Consider the following 27,521-nt stretch of genomic DNA (forward strand, 5'->3'; position numbering starts at 1 on the left):
ACAACTGGCCGTGATTGGGAGTCCCATAGGGCGGCGCACAATTGGCTATGCGTTGTCACGGTTTGGCAGGTGTAGGCCGTCATTGTAAGTAAGAATTTGTTCTTAACTGACTTGCCTAGTTAAATAAAGTTTTTTTTAAATCCTCCAGACATGACGCTTGACATTCAGGCCAAAGAGTTCAATCTTAATTTAATCCGACCAGAGAATCTTGTTTCTCATGGTCTGAGAGTCTTTACGTGCCTTTTTGGCAAACTCCACACGGGCTGTCGTGCCTTTTCCTGAGGAGTGGCTTCTTCTGGCTGAGTGCTGCAGATATGGGAGAACCTTCCAGAAGGACAACAATGTCCACACAGGAATTCTAGAGCTCTTTCAGTGACCAACGGGTTATTGTCACCTCCCTTCTCCCCCTTCTCCCCCAATTGCGGCCAGCTCTAGGAAGAGTCTTGGTGGTTCCTAACTTGGAGGCCAGTGTGTTCTTGGCGACCTTCAGTGCTGCAGAAATGTTTTGGTACCCTTCCCCAGATCTGTGCCTCGACATAATCCTGTCTCGGAGCTCTACGGACAATTCCTTCGCTCTTATGGCTTGGTTTTTGCTCTGACATGCACTGTCAACTTTGGGAACTTATATCAACAAGTGTGTGCCTTTCCAAATCATGTCCAATCAATTGAATTTACCACAGGTGGACTCCAATCAAGTTGTAGAGACTTCTGAAGGATGATCAAGGGAAACAGGATGCACCCGAGCTCAATTTCGAGTCTCATAGCAAATACTTGGGTAAATAAGGTATTTCTGTTTTTTATTTTTAATACGTTTAGAAAAACAAACCGTTTTTGCTTTGTCATTGTGGGATATTGTGTATAGATTACAATGGAATTTTTATTGATTGAATCCATTTTAGAATAAGGCTGTAACGTAACAAAATGGCTGTAACAAAACAAAGAGTCTAATTACTTTCCGAAGGCACTTTATTTGCAACTGCTCAACTAAAAAAATATTTATCGACCAAACAATCGACCAGTGAACTAAATGGGGTCAGCCATAATGTCAACATGGAGGGTAAATGGGATTTTAAGATATTGAATTTGGACAATGCTAGATAAGAAAAGATCAGTGTTAGCTGTGAATTTCAAAACAAATCAAATCAAATGTTATTTGTCACATGCGCCGAATACAACAGACCTTACAATGAAATGCTTACTTACAAGTCCTTAACCAAAAATGCAGTTTTAAGAAAATTACTCCCCCCCCCCCCCCCCCCTTTAGCAGTCAGTCTTATGGCTTGGGGGTAGAAGCTGTTTAGAAGTCTCTTGGACCTAGGATTGGCTCTCCGGTACTGCTTGCCGTGTGGCAGCAGAGAGAACAGTCTATGACTTGGGTGGCTGGAGTCTTTGACAATTTTAGGGCCTTCCTCTGACACCGCCTGGTATAGAGGTCCTGGATGGTAGGATTCTTGGCCCCAGTAATGGGCCATACACAACACTACCCTCTGTAGCACCTTATGGTTGCATCACCGCCTGCCATATCAGACAGTGATGCCACCGGTCAGGATGCTCTCGATGGTGCAGCTGTAGAACCTTTTGAGGATCTGGGGACCCATGCCAAATCTTTTCAGTTTCCTGAGGGGGACAAGACTATCTTGGTGTGCTTGGACCATGTTAGTTTGATGGTGATGTGGACGCCAAAGAACTTGAAGCTCTCAACCTGCTTCACTACATGAGAAAGTGGAGTTCTGTCCTCCTTTTCCTGTAGTCCACAATCGATCAAATGTATTTATTAAGCCCTTCTAACATCCGCTGATGTCATAAAGTGCTGTACAGAATCCCAGCCTAAAACCCGAAACAGCAAGCAATGCAGGTGTAGAAGCACGGTGGCTAGGAAAAACTCCATAGAAAGGCCAGATCCTCGTAAGAAACCCAGAGAGGAACCAGGTTATGAGGGGTGGCCTCTTCTGGCTGTGCTGGGTGGAGATTATAACAGAACATGGCCAAGATGTTCAAATGTTCATAGATGACCAGCAGGGTCAAATAATAATGATCACGGTGGTTGTAGAGGGTGCAACAGGTCAGCACCTCAGGAGTAAATGTGAGTTGGCTTTTCATAGCCGATCATTCAGAGAATCTCTACCGCACCTGCTGTTTCTAGAGAGTTGATAACAGCATGTCTGGGACAAGGTAGTACATCCAGTGAACAGGCCAGGGTTCCATAGCCACAGGCAGATCATTTGAATCTTGAGCAGCATCACGACTTGGTGTACTGGCGACACCAAGTCATCAGGCCAGGTAGTCCTGAGGCATGGTCCTAGGCCTCTGGTCCTCCAAGAGAGAGGGAGACACAGAGAGCGAAAGTGAGAGAGAAAGAATTAGAGGGCGTACTAAAATTCACACAGGACACTTGCTAAGACAATATAAATACTCCAGATATTAACAGACTGACCCTAGCCCCCGACACACAAACAATTGCAGCATAAATACTGGAGGCTGAGACAGGAGGGAGACACTGTGGCCCCGTCTGACGTTAGCCCCGGACAGGGCCAAACAGGCAAGATATAACCCCACCCACTTTGCCAAAGCACAGTCCCCATACCACTAAAGGGATATCTTCAACCACCAACCTATAATCCTGAGACAAGGCTGAGTATAGTCCACGAAGATCTCCCCCATGGGGGGGGGGGGGGGGGGGAGCGCCAACCCGGACAGGAAGATCACGTCATTGACTCAACCCACTCAAGTGACACACCCCTCCTAGGGATGGAATGGAAGAGCACCAGTAAACCAGTGACTCAGCCCCTGTAATAGGGTTTGAGGCAGATAATCCAAGTGGAGAGATGGGAACCGGCCAGGCAGAGACACCAAGGGCAGTTCGTTGCTCCAATGCCTTTCCGTTCACCTTCACACTCCTGGGCCAGACTACACTCAATCATAGGACCTACTGAAGAGATGAGTCTTCAGTAAAGACTTAAAGGTCGAGACCGAGTCTGTGTCTTTCACATCGATAGGCAGACCATTCCATGAAAATTGAGCTTTATAGGAGAAAGCCCTGCCTCCAGCTGTTTGCTTAGAAATTCTAGGGACAGTAAGGAGGCCTGCATCTTGTGACCATAGCGTATGTGTAGGTATGTACGGCAGGACCAAATCGGAAATGTAATGTAAAGCTCATGTTATGCTTTGTAGGTTAGCAGTAAAACCTTGGAATCAACTCCTTCCCTATTGAAGTTGCAGTGGGATATTGGTCATGTTGCACTTCCTAAGGCTTCCCCTAGATGTCAACAGTCTTCAGAACCTTGTTTGATGCTTCTACTGTAAAGGAGAGGCTCATAAGGGCTCTTTGAGTCAGTGGTCTGGCAGAGTGCCACAAGCTCGTGACGCTCGTTCACTTGAGAGTTAGCTCGCGTTCCATTGCATTTCTGAAGACAAAGGAATTCTCCGGTTGGAACATTATTGAAGATTTATGTTAAAAACATCCTAAAGATTGATTCTATACATCGTTTGACATGTTTCTACGGACTGTAATGGAACTTTTTGAAATTTCGTCTGCTTCTAGTGGATGCCCTTCGTGAGTTTGGATTTGTTTACAAAACGTCCTAACAAAAGTAGCTGTTTGGACATAAATGATGGACATTATCAAACAAAACAAACATTTATTGTGGAACTGGGATTCCTGGGAGTGCATTCTGATGAAGATCATCAAAGGTAAGTGAATATTTATAATGTTATTTCTGACTTCTGTTGACTGCACAATATGGCGGATATCTTTTTGGCTTGTTCGGTCTCTGAGCGCCGTACTCAGATTATTGCATGGTTTGCTTTTTCCGTAAAGCTTTTTTGAAATCTGACCCAGTGGTTGCATTAAGGAGAAGTGTATCTAAAATTCCATGCATAACACTTGTATTTTAATTCACATTTATTATGGGTATTTCTGTAAATTGATGTGGCTCTCCGCAAAATCACTGGATGTTTTTGGAACTACTGTACAATGCGCCAATATATAGTGAGATTTTTTATATAAATATGAACTCTACCGAACAAAACACATGTATTGTGTAACATGAAGTCCTATGAGTGTCATCTGATGAAGATCATCAAAGTCATTTTGTGACTCCTCTCTTTGGCTGGAAAAATTGCTGTGTTTTTCTGTGACTTGGTTCTGACCTAACAATCGTTTGTGTTGCATTCGCCGTAAAGTCTATTTGAAATCAGACACTGTGGTGGGATTAACAAGAAGTGCAAATTTAAAATGGTGTGAAATGCTTCTATGTTTGAGGAATTTTAATTATGGGATTTCTGTTGTTTTGAATTTGGTGCTCTGCACTTTCACTGGCTGTTGTCATATCGATCCCGTTAGCGGGATCTCAGCCCTAAGAAGTTTAACAGGAAGCCAGTGTAGAGGCTAGCACTGGAGTAATATGATCTCTTTTTTTTTGGTTCTAGCCAAGATTCTAGCAGCCGTGTTTAGCACTAACTGAAGTTTTTTTTTTAGTGCTTTATCCGGATAGGTGGAAAGTAGAGCATTGCAGTTGTCTAATCTAGAAGTGACAAGCATGGATGATATTTTCTGCATAATTTCTGGACAGAAAGCTTCTGATTTTTGCAATGTTAGATAGATGGAATAAAGCTGTCCTTGAAACAGTCTTGATATGTTGGTCAAAAGAGAGATCAGGGTCCAGAGTAAATCCGAGGACTGTACAACCATCAAGATAAATAGTCAGATTCAACAGAAGAGTTCTTTGTTTTTTGGGACCTAGAACAAGCATCTCTGTCTGAATTTAAAAGTAGACCTCTCCTTTTGTCTTGATCACATTAAGGGAGAGGTGGTTCTTCTTGCACCACACGGTCAGGTCTCATTGTTATCGGTGATCAGGCCAACCACCGGTGTGTCATTGACACACTTAATGATTGTGTTTGAGTTGTGCCTGGCCATGCAGTCATGAGTGAACGGGGAGTACAGGAGGGGACTGAGCACGCACCCTTGAGGGGCCCCCGTGTTGAGGATAAGCGTTGCAGATATTGTTACCTACCCTTACCACCTGGGGTGGCCTGTCAGGATGTCCAGGATTCAGTTGCAGAGGGAGGTGTTTAGTCCCAGGGTCCTTAGCTTAGTGATGAGCTTTGAGGACACTTTGGTGTTGAACGCTGAGCTGTAGTCAATGAACAGCATTCTCACATAAGTGTTCCTTTTGTCCAGGTGTGAAAGGGCAGTGTGGAGTGCGATTGAGATTGCATCATCTGTGGATCTGTTGGTGTGGTTTGCAAATTGGAGTGGGTCTAGGGTTTCTGGTCTAATGGTGGTGTATTGAGCCATGACCAGCCTTTCAAAGCATTTCATGGCTACAGACGTGAGTGCTACGGGTCGCTAGTCATTTAGGCAGGTTACCTTAGTGTTCTTGAGCACAAGGACTATGGTGGTCTGTTTGAAACATGTAGGTATTACAATCTCGGCCAGGGAGAGGTTGAAAATGTCAGTGAAGATACTTGCCAGTTGGTCAGTGCATGCTCGGAGTACACGTTCTGGTAATCCGTCTGGCCCTGTGGCCTTGTTAATGTTGACCTGTTTTAAAGGTCTTACTCACATCAGCTGCAGAGAGCGTGATCACACAGTTGTCCGGAACAGCTGATGCTCCCATGCAAGTTTCAGTGTTACTTGCCTCGATGCGAGCATAGAATTCATTTAGCTCGTCTGGTAGGCTCGTGTCACTTGGCAGCTCTCGGCTGTGCTTCCCTTTGTAGTTTGTAATAGTTTGCGAGCCCTGCCACATCCAACGAGCGTCGGAGCTGGTATAGTATGATTCGATCTTAGTCCTTTATTGATGCTTTGCCTGTTTGGTGGTTCGTCGGCGTGTATCACGGGATTTCCTATAAGCTTCCGGGTTAGAATCCTGCTCCTTGAAAGCGGCAGCTCTACTCCGTGTGAATGTTGCCTATAATCCATGGCTTCTGTTTGGGGTATCTACGTACAGTCACTGTGGGAATGACGTCCTCGATGCACTTATTGATAAAGCCAGTGACTGATATGGTGTACTCTTCAATGCCATCGGAAGAATCCCAAAACATATATTCCAGTCTGTACTAGCAAAACAGTCCTGTAGCTTAGCATCTGCTTCATCTGACCACTTTTTTTATAGACCGAGTCACTGGTGCTTCCTGCTTTAATTTTTGCTTGTAAGCAGGAATCAGGAGGATACACTTATGGTCAGATTTGCCAAATGGAAGGTGGGTTAGAGCTTTGTTCGCGTCTCTGTGTGGAGTAAAGGTGGTCTATTTTCTTTCCCTCTGGTTGGACATTGACTTGCTGATTGAGATTGTAAGTTTCCCTGCTTTGACTTTTGGAGATGAGTTAGGCTCACAGAACTAGAATGAGTTATACTTTTTTTCTATTCAATACGTCTATGCATAGGCTATCTCACATCTTCCATTTTAGATTATTATGAACAGTTACACAAAATCTTATCTGGTTTAGAATGTGAGGGGCTTCAGGCTAGAAATATCATCAGGGGCCAAAAATAAAGGCATACGTGTGGTCCCAAACAGCATGATGTTCTTAATTACAATGAGTAAAGGGAGTTGCACACTGTATATTCAAGCTCCCAGTAATTTATTGGGTGAACCACCAACGTTTCTGCGTCACTGTTTTGCACAGTTGGTGCTTTATCCAATTAATTACTGGAAGCTTGTATATGGAGTGTGAGGCTCTCTTATTTAATAGCATACAGTTTACTCCCCATTAGTCAGCACCTCAAATAACTATTTTGGGTGAGTGCCAACTCATGCTTTTTATTACCTAATTACAACAACCCATTATTTACAGTTTAACCATCTGCCTTACTGCTGCTTTTAGCCAATGACCACACCCAATTGCGGAAGTTACAGTGCTGGGACCAAACATTTTGTGAGGGTGTCTGTGTGTATGGTCAGGGAGAGAGGTTGTGCGAGCAACGGGCAGGAGAACGTCATGTTGGGAGAGTGGGCCAGTGTGTGAGTAGAAGAGTGTGAGCTAGGGCGAGCCTGAGAGATGGAGAGCCAAGCTGTGAGTGTCTTTCTCAGCCCCGCATTGGTTGAGGTCAGCCTCCCTGCTGTGGAGCGAGAGCAGGTAACAACCAGGGTTTGTTAGATAATCTGATCCCAGCAGGATATGGATTTCCTCCTGCCTTTCCTACCTTCCTGCCAACTGGAACAGTGGGGCTCCTGTAGACGCTCCTATAGCATCTCCAACATTTCTTATCTATCTGTTCTCCGTCTTTCCCCTACTTTTCCTCATCTCTACATCATCACTCCTTCATGTTTCAACTCCATATCCTCTCAATCTCTCCTTTTATTTCCTAAAATGTTTATTTTCTCCTCATTTCTCTTTCTACTTCATCTCTTCTTCTCATTGTCTTCTTCATTCCCTTTTCCAACCCATTCATTCTCTGAGCAAGGAAGTGCCCTTATTACTGTGTAATTATTAATGTAATTTCAATGTAACATATTACACTAATTTATTACACACATTGATTCAGTGCATTTATTTTGTTTTGTGCCTTTTTATATCTGTAGTCCTATACTGTGTGGCTTTGTTTGTGCAGGTATTGTGAATAAGCCGTCAATAGCAGCTTTAGCATGCGTTTTAGACTGTTGGTTGTCTCTAGTTTTATCACTGAGCCTGTATTTCTGTCACTTAATAGAGACAATCCTGAGGATGCTGACAAAGCAGAAATGCTTAACGATTGTGTCTGTTAATCTGTTGCTGTGGGCTAACAGCAGATCATCCTCTGAAATGTAGATGTTACCCCCAATGGAAAAGCCAGAGGCCTATGCTTCGATTGTCAAACATGGCTAAATTTTGTTTTCAGTTAGGCCCCGAGTTCTTTCAAGTGTAGAATTCCTCAGCAGTTATAGTCTCACTGAAATCACAAACAGTATACAACAAATGTATAATCATTTACTCATTGTTTACCTTTTTGTGTTTTTCCAGATACAAACCCTTCTTCCCGTTCCAAGTGCAACCTTCCATTGGATCCTCCGCCTGTGACTTGGACCTCTCTGTTCAGGACTCAGGATTGGTTGAGGGTCGGCTTAGGGTCACCCTCGTTGAATGTAGCAGGTAGGATGACTCATTCTTGGTAATATTTGAGAGTGGGGTGGTATTTCCCTATGCATTACAGCAATCCCCCTTTTATCAGAGAATATATCAAATAATATAATTATACTCAAACCAAGTCAACCCTTCCCGTGTTGTATGTAGTTAGTGTTATGGTCCTAACAGGCCTATGAGACCATAAGAATGAAATGCTATTGATCATCATTATTAATAGTTCAACAGTACTGGTCTCCACAGCTTTTCTGCACAGGGATACTAAATACTTTATGTAACACACACTATGTTCAGCACTTTTTATGCAGACTCATAAGGTAGGCCACCCGCTGTGTGTATTCTAGCCTGGTTTGAGCTACTTGACAGGTTAGGATATATCTTATGGTGAAAACCACTTTTATTACATAAGTATTAAAATGACCTAAGATCTCTGGACTATATTTTAACATTGCATTTGTCACTAGTATTTATGCTAGGTGTTCAAGCCTGCTCTTCATAAATAATCAAGGCCTTTTATTCTCTAGCCACAGAAAGGAAATGCAGCACTAATCAACTTAACCTGCAAGGCTACAAATTTACCAGATGATTGACTTACCGCCTGCTCAAACTAACCTAATCCGTTTGGGCGACAATGCCTACCTACCACAGTTTCAGGCTGACTACACCGCTCACGTCGTGTGCGCGAGCGTTGCAAAATAAATTTAGACATGCATGTTATTCAATTATTGCACCCACACTGCTCACGCGCACCAATGAGCATCTGCGTTGCCAAAGGCTAAAATAGAAGTCAGTTCTATTTCTGATGCAGATCGTACTGCAAGTCCTGCCTCACCCATCTCCTCATTGATTTATAGAAGCAGCTATCCATGTGCCATCTCCTCATTGGTTACACCCACGTGGGTGACTGAAAGACGAACGAGGTCAGTGCCGGTAATGCACCTAATTTATAAAAGTTGCCAATCGCCATATAAAGTCAAGAGAAGAAAAAGCCTGGAAGGAGGAGAGATGACTAGAAACGATTTGGTTGACCATTTTATGTTTGGATTAATTGGCGGAGTAGAGGACCTTGTGCATTTCAGGTAAAATATCAACTCAATGTTTATATCCCAGGACAAATTAGCTAGCAACAGCAAGCTAGCTAAATAGGACAAATTAGCTAGCAAGTGCAAACTAGCTAGCTAAGTTGCCATAAATGTTTAATACTTTTCAACCGGTCCCTAAATCAGATTTTGTTTTGACATTTTAACCTGCGTGTCTTAATCGCATTTGGTGTGGGGGGACAAAATACATTTATGCACGATGGCGCACGCGCGTAGCTGGTTTGGGTTCCATGTTAGAGGGCGCACTTAAAAAGCAGCCCTTTGTCTCGGGGTAAGTGATGTATCCCTTCACTAGTCTCCTCTCCCTTCCTGAAACACCCACTTCTGCACTGGGCTGTTGCGGTGACTGTTTCACCACCTCACCGACAGTCATGACCGCAGTAAAATTCCATGTGACTGTTGAGTCATGGTAATCTCCTCTTATGCACACTGGACATGCTATAGTAGTACCCAACTTGCTAATGGCCTAATGGCCTGGTACTCAGGGCTCTATTTTCCCTCTAACCACTCTGACATCAATGCAAATGGTAACGAAACACAACAAAATGGAACAGTGCTTTCAAAGGTGATGATTAATTCAAAACACACATTGGCATATTAGGGCTTATACAGCCGCAGAGGCTTATGAGCGCAAGCATGAAATAAAAACCTGAATTATGACTCTGCCGTTATACAATATATAACCTACAGCATATTACGCATGGCAGAAAAACAAGAAACTAAACTGATTTTAAGATGCCTTTGGTACATAATTGGTCTAGCCTATACTCCAAAATTAAACAAATTAGAATAATCGCTTTTGAGTGTGGACAGTTTATTTATTATTATTATTATTCATACCAGATGGTGTGATTACCTTATGCTATGTTCCAAAATGTCTATCCAAATCAAATTTTATTGCTCACATACAGATGTTAATGCAAGTGTAGCGAAATGCTTGTGCTTCTTGTTCCGACAGTGCAGTAATATCTAACAAGTACCCTAACAATTTCACATCTACCTTATATACACAAGTGTAAAGGAACTAATAAGAATATGTACATATAAATATATGGATGAGCGATGGCCTAAAGGCATAGGCATGATGCAGTAGATGGTATAGAGTACATTATATACATATGAGATGAGTAATGTAGGGTATGTAAACATTATATAAACTGGTATTGTTTAAAGTGACTAGTGATATATTTATTGCATCCAATTTTTTATTATTAAAGTAGCTAGAGATGTAAGTCAGTATGTTGGCAGCAGCCACTCAATGTTTGATGGCTGTTTAACAGTCTGATGGCCTTGAGATAGAAGCTGTTTTTCCAGTCTCTCGGTCCCAGCTTTGATGCACCTGTACTGACCTCGCCTTCTGGATGATAGCGGGGTAAACAGGCAGTGGCTCGCTCGGGTGATGGTATTTTTGGCCTTCCTGTGACATTGGGTGGCGTAGGTGTCCTGGAGGGCAGGTAGTTTCTTCCCGTGATGCGTTGTGCAGACCTCACTACCCTTTGGAGAGCCTTACGGTTGTGGGCGGAGCAGTTGCCGTACCAGGCGGTGATACAGCCCGAAAGGATGCTCTTGATTGTGCATCTGTAAAAGTTTGAGTTTTCGGTGATGTGCCAAATTTCTTCAGTTGAAGAGGTGCTGTTGCGCCTTCACAACGCTGTCCTTGTGGGTGGACCATTTCAGTTTGTCTGTGATGTGTATGCCAAGGAACTTAAAACTTTCCACCTTCTCCACTACTGTCCCATCGCTGTTTCCTGAAGTCCACGATCATCATTATCGTTTTGTTGACGTTGAATGTGAGGTTATTTTCCTGACACCACACTCTGTGCCCTCACCCCCTCCCTATAGGCTGTCTTGTCGTTGTTGGTAATCAAACCTACCACTGTAGTGTCGTCTGCAAACTTGATGATTTGAGTTGGAGGCGTGCATGGCCACGCAGTCATGGGTGAACTGGGAGTACAGAAGAGGGCTGGGAATGCACCCTTGTGCGGCCCCAGTGTTGAGGATCAGTGGGGTGGAGATGTTGTTTCCAACGCTCACCACCTGGGGGAAGCCCATCTGAATGTCCAGGACCCAGTTGCACAGGGCGGGGTCGAGACCCATGGTTGCGATCTTAATGACGAGTTTGGAGGGTACTATGGTGTTAAATGCTGAGCTGTAATCGATGAACAGCATTCTTACATAGGTATTCCTCTTATCTAGATGGGTTAGGGTGTGATTGCGATTGCTTCGTCTGTGGACCTATTGGGGTAGTAAGCAAATTGGAGTGGGTCTAGGGTGTCAGGTAGGGTGGAGGTGATATGATCCTTGACTAGTCTCTCAAAGCACTTCATGATGACGGAAGTGAGTGCTATGGGGCGATAGTCATTTAGCTCAGTTACCTTTGCTTTCTTGGGAACAGGAACAATGGTGGCCCTCTTGAAGCATGTGGGAACAGCAGACTGGGATAGAGATTGATTGAATATGTCCATAAACACACCAGCCAGCTGGTCTGGGCATGCTCTGAGGACGGGGCTAGGGATGCCGTCAGGGCCAGCAGACTTGCGAGGGTTAATACGTTTAAATATTTTACTCACGTTGGCTGTAGCAAAGGAGAGCCCGCAGGTTGTGGTAGCGGGCCTTGTCAGTGGCACTGTATTGCCCTCAAAGTGAGCAAAGAAGTTATTTAGTCTGTCTGGAGCAAGACATCCTGGTCCGTGACGGGGCTGGTTTTCTTTTTGTAATCCGTGATTGCCTGTAGACCCTGCCACATACGTCTCGTGTCTGAGCTGTTGAATTGCGACTCTACTTTGTCTCTATACTGACTCTTAGCTTGTTTGATTGCCTTGCGGAGGGAATAGCTACACTGTTTGTACTCTGTCATGTTTCCGGTCGCCTTGCCATGATTAAAAGCAGTGGTTCGCACTTTCAGTTTTGCGCGAATGCTGCCATCAATCCACGGTTTCTGGTTGGGGAAGATTTTAATAGTCACCGTGGGTACAACATCACTGATGCACTTGCTAATAAACTCAGCATATACATAAATGTTGTTGTCCGATGCTATCCGGAACAGAGTACGACCCTGCCTCACACAGGAAGCGGCGCAGGTCCTAATCCAGGCACTTGTCATCTCCCGTCTGGATTACTGCAACTCGCTGTTGGCTGGGCTCCCTGCCTGTGCCATTAAACCCCTACAACTCATCCAGAACGCCGCAGCCCGTCTGGTGTTCAACCTTCCCAAGTTCTCTCACGTCACCCTGCTCCTCCGCTCCCTCCACTGGCTTCCAGTTGAAGCTCGCATCCGCAAGACCATGGTGCTTGCCTACGGAGCTGTGAGGGGAACGGCACCTCAGTACCTCCAGGCTCTGATCAGGCCCTACACCCAAACAAGGGCACTGCGTTCATCCACCTCTGGCCTGCTCGCCTCCCTACCACTGAGGAAGTACAGTTCCCGCTCAGCCCAGTCAAAACTGTTCGCTGCTCTGGCCCCCCAATGGTGGAACAAACTCCCTCACGACGCCAGGACAGCGGAGTCAATCACCACCTTCCGGAGACACCTGAAACCCCACCTCTTTAAGGAATACCTAGGATAGGATAAAGTAATCCCTCTCACCCCCTCCCCTGAAAAGATTTAGATGCACTACTGTTCCACTGGAGGTCATAAGGTGAATGCACCAATTTGTAAGTCGCTCTGGATAAGAGCGTCTGCTAAATGACTTAAATGTAAATGTAATGTAACATATCCCAGTCCATGTGATCGAAACAATCTTGAAGCGTGGAATCAGATTGGTCGGACCAGCGTTGAACAGACCTGAGCGCGGGCGTTTCCTGTTTTAGTTTCTGTCTATAGGCTGGGAGCAACAAAATGGAGTTGTGCTCAGATTTGCCGAAAGGAGGGCAAATTCCTTTAGATCTGACTAAAATAAACAATGGATTTATTGTGATGGTGTATATTAAATTGATTTATTAGACTTTTTTTAAATGTAGATGTTGGAAATGCATGCACCAGCGGCTTGTATGCGCGGAGGCCTTGAGATGCTAAACATGTTTATGTTAATTAGCTGCAAATTACCGTGAGACCGGCAGACTTTTGCATGACAACCAGATGACACAATTTCATGACCTCCAGAGCTCTACTCTGGGCCAATGAAAATGTGTAAACATGCCAGCTCTGGGTCTGAGCTCTGTCTCCTCCACCCTCTGCTGACGGTGGTGTAAGCCTTTATGTTGCTTGGGTCTGGTATAGTAGTGGAGTGGCTGAAACGGTAGGACATCCAGAAACCGGCTCCTCATTAATAATGCACAGTCCCTGCCCATTATGAGGCCAGGCCAATGCTATGACTGGCTGGCTGACACTCCTATCCTCACAGCTGCTGCAAATGGATACCCTATTACCTCACTGGGCCAGCCAGACATGTCTGACAATGACAACCATCCACCTCAACTTACCGTGCCCAATATTGGGTTTGTCTATGTGGAATTCCATTGGGATGGTGCCAACTGCAACCAAACTGCGAGGTCTTAGTTTTTGGGGGATAAGCAATGCACTTTTAAGGGAAAAAAAATGGTTGATATTCAGAGGAATATCAGGATATTCTACATAGGCCTGAAATGAACAGTGCACTGGTCCAGATGAATATTTGATCGATTGCAAATTGCAACAGGATCTCTTTAAACTGCCTATCATGTTCTTTATGTTCTCTTAGTTTTGGCTACTTTCTGTCTGGTTACTACCAACAGACGGTGAGAAACCTCTTAAAAGGTAATGATAGCATGCTTGCTTTTTCTTGCCTACCATGTGTCCAAAATACATCGCTAGTGAAAGTCTAAAATTCAATCTAAAAAGGGATTTCAAAGTCAGTTTTTTCCCCCTCCAAATGAATACAAAATACACATTGCATATATGAATGCATATATTTTCACACCCCAGAGTTAATACTTGGTGGAAGAAGCTTTGGCAGTAATTCAACTGTGACTCATTTTGAATAAGATTTTGCCAACTAAGCACAACTCTTACAGCAGCTATAGTTTTTGTCAATATTGCTCAAGCTCAGTCAATTTGGTTGGGAATCATTGATGGACAGCAATATTCAAACGTTGACTTTGGTGTTAAAATCTGTGTAATTCTCCCGCTGAAAAATAAAACTCCGACTGCTGTAGGTTTTCCTCTAACTTTTAACCTGGGCTCCTTTTTAAATATTTAAATCCGGACAAACTCCCCAGTCGCTGCAGGTGACGAGCATATCTATAACCTGATGCTGCCACCACAATACTTGAAAATACAGAGGAACAACTTTGCTTTCACTCCACATTACTGGCCTGTATGACAAAATGAAAAGAAGAAAGCTGGTGTTAAAAAATCCACTCCAAATCATCCATTCTGTTTGCAACCAAGGCCCTTAAAGGTAAACTTAGCGAAATGACATTGCCACGAACAGTAGGTTGTGTGGATCTGTAGGAATAAAATCCAAATGAATCTCTTTTTTCAGATGTAATTGTAAGGCATCAAAATGTGAAGACTGTGCAAGGGGTGTGCAGACTTTCACTAGGCTCTGTATGAATATAGAGTTACCAGTCAAATGCTTGGAGACACCTACTCATTCACTTTTAATTATTATTATTATTTTTAACTATTTCCTACATTGTGGAGTAATAGTGTTGACTTCAAAACTATGGAACCATGTAGTAACCAAAAAAGTGTTAAACAAATGAGAATCTATTTTAGATTTGAGTTTCTTCAAAGTAGCCTTGATGACGGGGCGGCAGGGTAGCCTAGTGGTTAGAGCCAGTAACCGAAAGGTTGCTAGATCGAATCCCGAGCTGACAAGGTAAAAATCTGTTGTTCTGGCCCTGAACAAGGCAGTTAACCTACTATTCCTAGGCCATCATTGTAAATAAGAATTTGTTCTTAAATGACTTGCCTAATTCAATAAAAGTAAAAAAATCAATAAATAAATTAGCTTTGCACACTTGGCATTCTCTCAACCAGCATTTCCAGGAGTTCCCACATATGCTGAGCACTTGTTGGTTGCTTTTCCTTCACTCTGCATTCCAACTCATCCCAAACCATCTCAATGGTGATTGTGGAGGCCCGGTCATCTGGTGCAGCACTTCTTGGTCAAATAGCCCTTACACAGCCTGGAGGTTGAAAGCACAAACCAGATGAGATGGCGTATTGCTGCAGAATGCTGTGCTAGCCATACTTGTTAAGTGTGCCTTGCATTCTAAATAAATCAGACAGTGTCACCAGTAAAGCACCTCCTCCATGCTTCACGGTGGGAACCACATATACGGAGATCATCTGTTCACCTACTCGGCATCTCACAAAGACATGGCCGTTGGAAGCAAAAATCGCAAATTTGGGAATCATCAGACCAAAGGGCAGATTTCCTCCGGTCTAATGTCTATTGCTCGTGTTTCTTGACCCAAGCAAGTCTCTTTGATTTATAAATCACTTGGTCTTTCACCATATAGGGTTATCTTCTGTATACCACCCCTACCTTTTCACAACACAACTGATTGGCTCAAAAGCATTAAGAATGAAACAAATTCCAGAAATTAACTAACAAGGCACTCCTGTTAATTGAAATACATTCCAAGGTGACTTCCTCATGAAGCTGGTTGAGAGAATGCGAAGAGTTTGTAACGCTGTCATCAAGGCAAAGGGTGGCTACTTTAAAGAATCTCACATTTAAAATATATATTTGTTAAACACTTTTATTTTGGTTATTACTGTGTTATTTCGATGTCTTCACTACTCTACAATGTAGAAAATAGCAAAAATAAAGAAAAACTGCTGGTCAAGACAGAAGAAGGGTGTCCAAAGCTTTAGTGGTCGGCTTTTACCCAAATTCAGAGAGGAGCTTTAAGATTTGCAATCAGTCCGTGACAGTATTAAGTTATCAAGTCTGTGTAAAATGTGCTGTCTACTACCACCAGATGGAGACATAGTCAGTATATTGTTAATCCAGAATCCACACATCTTGTATAAATACTGAGCTTGTTGTATACAGTAATTGGGGACTCAATTGATTTAAGTAATGGGTTTATCCAGTGGTCTAATTGGGGAAAATAAAAAATGGTTACTACAGTTTCTTTTATTTGCTTTTTTAAACACTTGTCAGTTGTATTTTTATGACCATAAAATTAAGTAAAAAAATATACATTTTGAAACCATCAATTTCAAATAGGTCTACGTACTGTATATTGTAGAAATGAATCCCACAATACACAAGAAGACTCTCCTATGTATTATTTTGGACAGTGAAGCAAAAACTTTTCATTTGGCTCTATACTCCAGCATTTTGGATTTGAGATGAACCGTTTCATATGAGACACTACAGAATGTCACCTTTTTTTTTTGAGGGTGTTTTATATAACTGTTTTACCGTTTAGAAAGAACTTTATGAAAGAAATAACTTTATGTATCTATTACCCCCTATTTGAAGGTGTCATAAGTAGTCAAGTGTAGTATTTGGTCCCATATTCCTAGCACACAATGACTACATCAAGCTTGTGACTCTACAAAATTGTTGGAATCATTTGCCGTTTATTTTGGTTGTGTTTCGGATTATGTTGTGCCTAATAGAAATGAATGGAAAATAATGTATTGTGTTTTTGAAGGCACTTTTTTTGTAAATAAGAATAGAATGTTTCTGAACACAATGTGGATATTACCATGATTATGGATAATCATGAATCAGTCTTAAATAATGATGAGCGAGAAAGTTACAGGCATATATATTATACCCCCCCCCCCAAAAAAAAAAAAGTTAACCCCCTGTTATTGGTAATGGTGAGAGGTTCGCATGTCTTGGGAGTATGATCTTTGTGCGTCTAACTTTCTCATCAGTATTCAGGATTATCCATAGTCATGGTAGCATGACATTAATGTAGAAGTGTTCAGAAACATTTTCCATTCTTATTTACAATCAAAAAAGACTCCAAAATGACACCATACAATATTTACCATTCATTTATATTGGGCACATCATAATCTGAAACACAACCAAAACAAACTGCAAATGCATCCAACAAGTTTGTGGAGTCACAAGCTTGATGTAGTCAATTTGTGCTAGGAATATGGGACCAAATACAACACTTGACTACTTTTATACACAAGTACATTTGTAAAAATACTTATGACACCTTCAAATAAAGTGCTGTAAAACGGGTATGTATTAAGAAAATACCCTCAAATAAAAGGTGACATTCTGTACTGAAACATTTTATCTTCAGCGTCCAAAATAAATAATTACGGGAGTGTAAATAGCTCAACACTTCAAATGTGCAGATACTACTGCTATACTACAGTAGTTTATGCTTTTCTTGTGTATTTTCATTACTACACCAGGGGGCAGCAATAGCCTTGACAGTGTTTGTTTGCTTTAGTATCATTGCAACCATTGGTCAGGGGTCTCTCTGATACATCTTAGTAGCACCAGAAAACATAGTGGCATCAACAGGTTTACATACAGTAGGCTATGCACTATACATAGGGAGACCAGGAGAATCCGCAATGATGTACTGTCTAAATGAGCTTTTTGTTCTGTAATTTCTCCTTCAGGCTGTTTATCCTGGGCTCGTATGACAGAGAGACCTACGTGCACTGCACCTTTGAGCTGAGCAGCCATGAGTGGAAAGAGAAGACGCGCAGCTCCATCAAAACGGTGGGCTTCTCTTAAGATACTGTTCCTCCCCCCTCCCCCATGTAAAACAGCAGTCATCTTAAAGACCACCCGAGTTGAATGCCTATTTGTATCTGACAAAAAGCCAGAAGGCTACTGACACGTTTGAACCCCCATGTTCAACAAGGGGAACCGTTTTCCTTAAGAAGAATAACAAACAAAGTATCGTATCGGTGCTCCATGTTATTTTTGGGATCCAAATCAATTGTCACATTTTGGCAATGGTGTTTAACTCTTATAGATGAGGTACATTTGTGAAACGTTAATTTGCTAAACAACAAAACACCTAATGGTGACATTTATCGGTTTCACTGATTTTTATACATTTTTATTCACAGATATTAACATGATAGAGACCATAGCCATTAGAGAAGAAGCATGACACACTTGATCTATTGACACAAATCTTTTAACTTCCCCCATCTGAGAAGTCAATTACCCCCAGTAACATTTTGAAAGAAAACACATAATCAGGCCTTAGAGCAAACCTTTTCTAATTGCAGCAATTCAGAGATATTAGCATTTTCACATTGGGGTTTTTCGGAAGTAACGCCTAACGACCATTTGGGACTGAAATGTCAAGTCTAGGCTAATTGCTGACTCCACCGCTCACACATCCCAACGCTGCTTCTTTCTGTGTGTATAACTGTCATTTGTATTGGCTCAAAGTTCATTTTAGTTTCATTCAAGAGGTAATTTCTCTGAACAATTATTTCATATTCATTGTAATTAAAGGAGCAGCTTCCATCCTGTCCAGCAGGGGGCAATGCCACTAACATTTGTTCTTCGCTACGTCTCTTCCAATAAATGTCTCAGTAATCCTTATTTACTGAGTATCCTCTCAGTAAGCCATGCTTTCTAGCATGACATGATCTGTAAATTACAGTTGTGTGTGTGTGTGTGTGATGTTTGTTTTGAAGAGGGAGCCAATGAACATCATTTTTATTTTACCCTCATTAATTTGAGAGAGACCTAATTATATCTCTACCATTACATTTTCCCATATTAAGCTTGTTTTGAGTTTCACGCTTTGCTTCAAACTGTTTTTGTTGTTGCTCTGTAGCCTACAGTGCATTCAGAAAGCATTCAGACCTTTTCCACATTTTGTTACGTCACAGCCTTATTCTAAATTTGATTGCAAAATTCCCTCATCAAGCTACACACACTAACTACCCCTTTATGACTTTTTTATTTATTTTATTTTTTACATTTTAGCTAATGTATTAAACATTTCAAAACTGATATGACACTTACATAAGTATTCAGACCCTTTACTCAGTACTTTGTTGAAGCACCTTTGGCAGCGATTACAGCCTCGAGTCTTGGGTATGACGTTACAAGCTTGGCACACCCATATTTGGGGAGTTTCTCCCATTTTCCTCTGCAGATCTTCTCAAGCTCTGTCGGGTTGAATGGGGAGTGTTGCTGCACAGCTATTTTCAGGTCTCTCCAGAGATGTTTGATTGGGTTCAAGTCTGGGCTCTGGCTGGGGCACTCAAACCTATACAGAGACTTGTCCCAAAGCCACTCCTGTGTTGTCTTGGCTGTGTGCTTAGGGTTATTGTCCTGTTGGAAGGTGAACCTTCACCCCAGTCTGAGGTCCTGATGACTCCGGAGAAAGTTTTCATCAATGATCTCTCTGTATTTTGCTCCGTTCATCTTTCCCTTGATCCTGACTAGTCTCCCAGTCCCTGCCTCCCAGTCCCCACAGCATGATGCCACCACCATGCTTCACCATAGGGATGGTGCCAGGTTTCCTCCAATCTTGTTTCTCGTGGTCTGCGAGTCCATTAGGTGCCTTTTTGGCAAAGTCCAAGCGGGCTCTCATGTGCCTTTTACTGAGGAGTGGCGTCCGTCTGGCCACTCTACCATAAAGGCCTGACTCCACAGAAGTACTCTGGAGCTCTGTCAGAGTGACCATTGGTTTCTTGGTCACCTCCCTGACCAAGGCCCCTCTCCCCCGATTGCTCAGTTTGGCCAGGCAGCCAGCTCTAGGAAGAGTCTTGTGGTTCTAAACTTATTATATTTAAGAATGATGGAGTCCACTGTGTTCTTGGGGACCTTCAATGCTGCAGACATTTTTTGGTACCCTTCCCCAGATATACGGACATATCCTTCAACCTCATGGCTTGGATTTTGCTCTGACATGCACTGTCAGCTGTGGGACCTTACTTACACAAGTGTGTGCCTTTCCAAATAATTTCCAATCAATTGAATTTACCACAGGTGGACTCCAAGTTGTAGAAACAGCTCAAGGATGATAAATGGAAATGGGATGAGCTCAATTTCTATTCTCATAGCAAAGGGTCTGAATATTTACACTTAAGGTGTGTTTGCAAAAATGTCAACCTGTTTTTGCTTTGTCATTATGGGGTATTGTGTGTACATTGAGGAAAAAATTCAATTTCAGATTAAGGCTTTAACAAAATGTTGAAAAAGTCTAAGGGTCTGAATACTTTCTGAATGCACTGTGTGTAATAGTGCAAGTGATAGCCGAAGGCAGTAGCCATTTTTGTAAAAGCTATGAATCACAGACATGCTACAACACATTTTCCTCACATTCCTTCCAATGTAAAACCTCAACTGCAGCTGCTGAGGTAAAAGTGTTCAACTTGCCCGGTGTGTCCCTCTAATGGCTCCTCTACAGATAGATCTGTTGCCAGCTCTCCATTAATATGCAACCTAGAGATGCAGATGCAAAGTGGCATTTAGGCTGTTTTATCAGCCTCTTCCAGCTTGTGTCCCAACAGGACTCCATGCTAAGGATTAAAGGCGATACCATCTGAAAAAAGGTCACTCTCTCTCTCTCTTTGCATATTCCTTTGCATTTTTTTTCCAAGAATGATCGCCTGAGATGAGGTCCAACTTTCCTCTGAACTGGGCTCTTTGTGTGGCACACACAAATGGTTCATGGTTTTCATGCGATTTAACTACTTTCTCTCTCTCTCCCTCCCTTCCTCCCTTGAGCAGCTCTGTCCTCAGAGTAGCATTTTTCCAGGAGAATTGGTTCAAGCTCCTAAATGATATTATTGACAGTGTTTTTCACAGCCATTTGCAGCTGTCTGTAGATATTTACTTAGTGGTTTCACACAAAAGACATGCACAATACTGGTTTCCATTGCAGAGTGCTGCAAAGCCTGCTCTTGAATAACCTGTTTGCAGAAAGAAAATAGTGTTGTCATTCATACTAGTTGTGTGGTCACAGTTGTAGCTTAGAGTATAGTGTAATTTTACTGGTAAATGATTGTAAACCAGGATAAGGTTTGAGCTATCTGCTTCCGTTTTACTCTCACCTTGACCACCCTCCAATATATCGAGTTATAGCACGGTTTCCATTCCTAATATTGATTTTTAGATGCGTTTCTACAATGCTTCCTATTGTAGACTAGAGGGGGGGGCTCGCTCCCTTCACACTCCTTGCCATCACATAATACCCAGACATACCCCTTTTGTGTCATCTACCCGTCTCAATATGTGTAGGGGGAGAGGAAACGTTGCGGACGCTTGGGTAAATTTAGCCTTTTTCCATGACCAAGCTGGGCTGGGTTTATTAGTGACAGGAGGGGGAGGCCTGTGGTGCAGACTGCTCCACCTTACGTGTTTGCACATCTGCCCCATTGATTCCATCATCAGCCATCAACTGGTCCCGAGTGCTGATGCTTTCTGACAGCCTACCAGACAATGTGTGTCTGTATGTGTTTTCTACATAAGTTTTCATATTTGTGTCTATCAGTCCATCTCTTTAGTACCAAAATGTTAATGGTAAATAACCAATTGATTTAAACAATTTTTTTTACTTTTTTTTTTACATGGTCCTTCTGTTGTCCAAATGTGCCTGAAGGTGTGTGCTTAGATTAGAAAGTGACTGGCTGAATGGCTATATCTAAGAACTGATGTCTAGTTCTCCTCAATGACAAAGGATGTCCGGGTTCAGCACTGTACCCCCCCCCCCCCACACACACACACTTATTTTTACTACACATGAAGTGAAATGCACTGCTCTATCGATAGGATCACCTCCGCTCAGTGGTTAGGAGATCATGACACTGCAAAAGAACACAGCGTTTCTCACCACAGAGTAGTCCATCTCTACATCTCTCTCACTCTCTCCATCATCATTGCTGTTGGTCATGGGAATGACACAGGCAGACAATGTCTCTGGCTGGAGTTAGGAGCTGTCTCACTGAGTTTCACTCTCTTCAGCTGGCTGGAGACTAGTGAGTCTGTCTGTACACAGTTAGACGTAGTACTGTGCACGCACAGCTCGTTCAGAGGAGTTCCCCACAGACTGAGTGTCAAAAACAAGACCAGACGTAAAGGTGCTCACTGGGCATCCTTAATTCCTGTGACCTAGAGAGCTTGTTTGCTTTTATTTCCTTACAATTTTGTTTATTTTATTCAGCATTTTTCTGTGTTTCTGTCCCTCCCCGTCTTTCATGATTAATCAATAAGACATTTCCTCACTTTTCACTGTAAAGGCGTCTGTCTGCATACTAGGTTTGGTTTGCTCCAAGCAGAACTCGGCTGAAGTGAATGTCTGTACTCCCTTAAAAGACCTTCGCTTGAAAAATGAGAAAAAATAGGCACTAGTACTGTTTGTCCCCCTTGAGATGCCGTAGCCAGTATACACTTCCTCAAAATAGTCTGAATTCATCTAAGACAGGGGTGCCCAGACTTTAGTTACGTACGATCTACTTTTCTGCTGCCTCTAAAAAGGACTCTCTTAGCATTTCTCCATCCTTGAACGGTTTATTGTGCTTTGCTAGTATGCGACTCACCCGGAATAATGGAATCGTGGCTGCCTTTGATTTTGAGCTGGGCCTTGTAAAGATTGATTGTTGGGCAGCTAGTTGAGACTTCAACTCTTACTTTTCTCCTACGTCGTACACTTTGAGCTGGAAAGTCACTTTCATATTTCTTGTGAACAGTTTTGAAATGCCTCTCGACATTTCCCTTCTTAGCAAGAGCTATGTTTGAATAGCAGATCAGACACACACATTTTGAATTTGGAAAAAAATCATCTTCCTCCCACTCACTGTGAAAGTGGTAGATTTTCGATTTCTTGCTGCTTGGTCCAGCATTCAGCATTGGAAACTCAACTTCATAGAAAAAAACATAGTAAAATAACTACCACTGGAATAACAAAGAATATTCTGTTACATGTCTCGCAAGCGTGGAAATGTAAACGTACTAACTTCAGACGGTTGCTATGGTAGTTACAGTTTGGAAAACAAACGTAGCAGCTATAGTGCCGCGGGTTGGTCCAATTGTATGTCTATTATGCAGTTTAAAAAATGACAAAATATTTTGGCGGTGCAGTAGTATTCGAGAAAGAAGCTAACCTGTAAGCAAAGCATATGGTGCTTCAGAACAGTGGACCTCATTATTTTTAAGCAGACTCGATGGTAACGCTGAATTGCCCCAAAAAATAAAAATTGTGCATACATTTTGAAACTTTTTTTATGCGGTCTACTAGAAAGAACGTTGCAATTGACGGGTCGACCGCGATCAACTTCCTGGACACTAATGATCTAAGATATCTCAAGAAATCTGTAATTTTGTTGTTTTTTAGGAGTAGGTCTTAGTCACACAGTTTTACCTCTAACTAAGATGTTTGGTGCAGTATTTCTCAATTTAAGAAATATGCATGAAAACGAGTCTTCCCTCCTTGAATGACAACACACTTAATTGAAGAATCCCTATCGAACTGTGGATAGCCTCAAGACAAATGTGTTTGCCCAAACAGTCAGAAAAAAACCTTGCCAAAGACCAAAACGAACAAATAACATCACAAAATGCCATCATAATAGATGCACAAACTGTTTCGCATGGGAAGCATGCGGACGCCTTAAGAACTGTCATTTTTCTGCATCCTGTTTTCACAAAGGATCCTCTCTCATTTTGCCAGTTCACCTGGAACAACTCCATGTGTCCATCTCTGCAGTCTGGCCTTCAGCATCTCACCAGTGCTGGTTTGGAGCAATCGAAAGGGAGCACTTCCTGTGTCCATTGGTGTCATCAGAGATACTCTGACGCACCTCTTCACTCCCCACTGTTTGATGTTCCACTCCAGCGTGTGTGCGTTCCTGTCTCTTTTAATCCACCTTGTGCATGGCTTGCACTGACAGCTGATGAAAGGCAGTCAATTGACAGGTCTGTCTCCCTCGCTCTCTCTCCCCCTCCCTTTGACCTCGCCTGCCTCTGCTCATTCTGCCCTGCAAAGATGAGGTTCATTCAGGCGATGGGCTGCACACAACCCCAAACTCCACCATACAGGTCAGGTATACACAGTGCACTTACTGGCTCCTTTGTTGTGTGGCAGAGCTCTTCAAGCTCTTCTCTTGAGGCAAATGTTTGATTTACATGGAGAGGATGTGAAAAAGTAGATGGTTTATCAGGTATTTTTTAGTTGCTTTCATCGTGTTGGTGTGGCTATTCACTTCCCTGAGGGACAGTGATAATATACAGTGGTTGCTCCACTAAAAGTTTTGTGATTATGCTGCGGGACTTAGGTAATGTGTGGTTTAGGACGGTACCCTGCGTCACCACTTCATTGCTCCAGACCAGCGCACGGGGGAGTTGGAGCACCGATTATGCTTTTGTGTCCTACTGTGTCTTTAACTGACAATGAATGGGTGACATAAACCTAAATATAAACTGATAATTGTGCACGACTTCAGTATTACTTACTAAAACTGTTGTTACACTAAGGTTTTTATTATTTTATTTTGTTAGGATTATTTTGCTCTTACTGTAGGCCACTCCCGATCGGTCACGTTATACAGCGCCTGAGTGGCACAACTGTCTAAGACACTGCGTAGTAGTGCAAGCTGTGTTGCTACAGATGCTGGATCAATACCCGAGCCGGGCCTCGACTGGGAGTCACATGAGATGACTAGGTTATTGGTTTTTCTCCCTCTAAAAACATAAATAAATAATTCTAAATAACAAATTGGCTTTATTTACAAATTAGTAACGATGTCTCACGCCATGTTCAAGAATGGCCTTTTTCTCGCTCATTTGATGTTATTTGAATACAAAATCATCTCCAAAATATTATTTTTTTGAACAAAGCTATTATTTATTGGTTTAGAATTATATAAAAGCCCGTTGGATATTCTCACAGATATATTATTAACCCCGTTATTAGCAGGACAATATATATCGGTCATGGCTCCCGAGTGGCGCACAATGGGATTGCCTTGCAGTTCTCCTGCTGTATCCACTGAAAGCGTGTGAGGTTCAAGGCACGGGGGCAGGGGCCACGGGATGGGCCGCAGAGCCGTGCACAGAAGACCGACCTAGCCGGGAGGGAGGGAGGGAAGGAAGGAAGGACCCCCACCTCGCCACACTGGCAACACTTTGAGGCATTGCACCAATAATGTCGCTGACTAGGGAAATGTTCTAGCTGTTTGTTCTTAGTGCCAGTCTGCACGTTCAACCTAAAACAAATCAAATCAAATTGTATTTGTCACATACACATGGTTAGCAGATGTTAATGCGAGTGTAGCGAAATGCTTGTGCTTCTAGTTCCGACAATGCAGTAATAACCAACAAGTAATCTAACTAACAATTCCAAAACTACTGTCTTATACACAGTGTAAGGGGATAAAAAATATGTACATAAAGATATATGAATGAGTGATGGTACAGAGCGGCATAGGCAAGATGCAGTAGATGGTATCGAGTACAGTATATACATATGAGATGAGTATGTAAACAAAGTGGCATAGTTAAAGTGGCTAGTGATACATGTATTACATAAAGATGCAGTAGATGATATAGAGTACAGTATATACGTATACATATGAGATGAATAATGTAGGGTATGTAAACATTATATTAGGTAGCATTGTTTAAAGTGGCTAGTGATATATTTTACATCAATTCCCATTATTAAAGTGGCTGGAGTTGAGTCAGTGTGTTGGCAGTAGCCACTCAATGTTAGTGGTGGCTGTTTAACAGTCTGATGGCCTTGAGATAGAAGCTGTTTTTCAGTCTCTCGGTCCCAGCTTTGATGCACCTGTACTGACCTCGCCTTCTGGATGATAGCGGGGTGAACAGGCAGTGGCTCGGGTGGTTGTTGTCCTTGATGATCTTTATGGCCTTCCTGTAACATCGGGTGGTGTAGGTGTCCTGGAGGGCAGGTAGTTTGCCCCCGGTGATGCGTTCTGCAGACCTCACTACCCTCTGGAGAGCCTTACGGTTGTGGGCGGAGCAGTTGCCGTACCAGGCGGTGATACAGCCCGCCAGGATGCTTTTGATTGTGCATCTGTAGAAGTTTGTGAGTGCTTTTGGTGACAAGCCAAATTTCTTCAGCCTCCTGAGGTTGAAGAGGCACTGCTGCGCCTTCTTCATAATGCTGTCTGTGTGGGTGGACCAATTCAGTTTGTCTGTGATGTGTATGTCGACGAACTTAAAACCACAATGTAACTAATAATGGCATCTTTATGCTTTCGTTAATAAAATAATTATAAAAATACTCTTTCAAAATGCAGATGTTTATTTAGTTATGGCTCCATAATGAATTACTATGGGAATAAATATCACTGAATTACAGAAATATCCTCCAATCCTCTATGTAATTATTAGCGGAGAGAAGTCATATTTTTCGATATACTGAAGGCGACATGAGTCTCACTAGTGTTGAGTAATGTGCTGTTAAAAGTGGTGTAGGTCTTATTTATTTAAAGAGCATATTGAAGTAAGAAGCAATAGAATTTGAAGCAATAGCCTACAACTATTTTAGCACAGTATCGCACTGCTCTGAAACAAGCATGGGGACTGGTCTTGATAAATCAATGCGATTTTTATTTTCACAGAATTTCCATTTGGGTATTGGTTAGACTACAATTAGAAAATTAGGGAATAAAAATGTTATGCTCGTGTAACCTTTAACTAGACAAGTCAGTTAAGAACAAATTCTTATTTACAAGGACAGCCTACTCCTTCCTCCCTGTCGGGGAATTGAACCCCGGTCTCCCACGTGCCGGCACGACACTGGGATTCTTTAGCGAAGTAGTCCAGTACTGTACTCCCGACCGTCATGTTGTACAGTGCCATATTTTCCGTTCCATCCTAACGGAAACCCCAAGTTTTTTTTTTCTTGGAATAGAAACATCATAATATGAAACAAGCAACTTTTCTTAAAATCTGTCCCGTATACTATGTTCTTACAAAAAAGTTTTAAATTCTCTAGTACAGCCACTATTGAAGGCTATCAAATGCTTCTCAAAGATGCCCTCTGGTGGGCAAACTAGCACTAACTAGCATTAATGCTACCAGTGATTCACACGTAAATAACGTGCCATAAAATTCTGCGGCATCATGTAAGCTGCACCGCAGTACGCTGCAACTTTTAAAGGATTAACCACTGTAGGCAACAAAAATGCCTTTGACACATATTAATGGATCGAAAATGTATGTGGAAAATGTATTGACATGCATCAACTCTCTCAAAAGCCAGTAAAATACTTTTATTTCTTAACCCAGTGGGGGTAGTTGATGATCTAGCCATTGGAGAACTGCTGTCACCTCAATATCTGTTACATGGCAAACAAATTGACTGCCGGATTGTGTGACACATATCAGCGCCTTCCTCCTAGGTGTGGCCAATAAATGGCCCACTATAATTCTGTTTACAGCTGTGTGTCTGCAAGGTGGGAACAGATTAAAGACACAGACACCAGGTCT

At 42.5% G+C, this 27,521-nt stretch overlaps 1 protein-coding gene across 1 annotated transcript in view; it reads left to right on the forward strand.

Moving 5' to 3' along the window:
• LOC115113258 (PDZ domain-containing protein 8-like) overlaps positions 1 to 27,521 on the forward strand; it is a 70,722-nt gene that overhangs the window by 18,867 nt on the left and 24,334 nt on the right. The window contains exons 2-3 of the mRNA XM_029640727.2: positions 7,949 to 8,077; positions 17,708 to 17,810. Coding sequence (XP_029496587.1) covers positions 7,949 to 8,077; positions 17,708 to 17,810 — 232 coding nt within the window. The remainder of the gene's footprint in view (positions 1 to 7,948; positions 8,078 to 17,707; positions 17,811 to 27,521) is intronic.

The sequence above is a fragment of the Oncorhynchus nerka genome, linkage group LG28, assembly GCF_034236695.1.
Source record: "Oncorhynchus nerka isolate Pitt River linkage group LG28, Oner_Uvic_2.0, whole genome shotgun sequence".
In the NCBI taxonomy this organism is placed as follows: Eukaryota; Metazoa; Chordata; class Actinopteri; order Salmoniformes; family Salmonidae; genus Oncorhynchus; species Oncorhynchus nerka.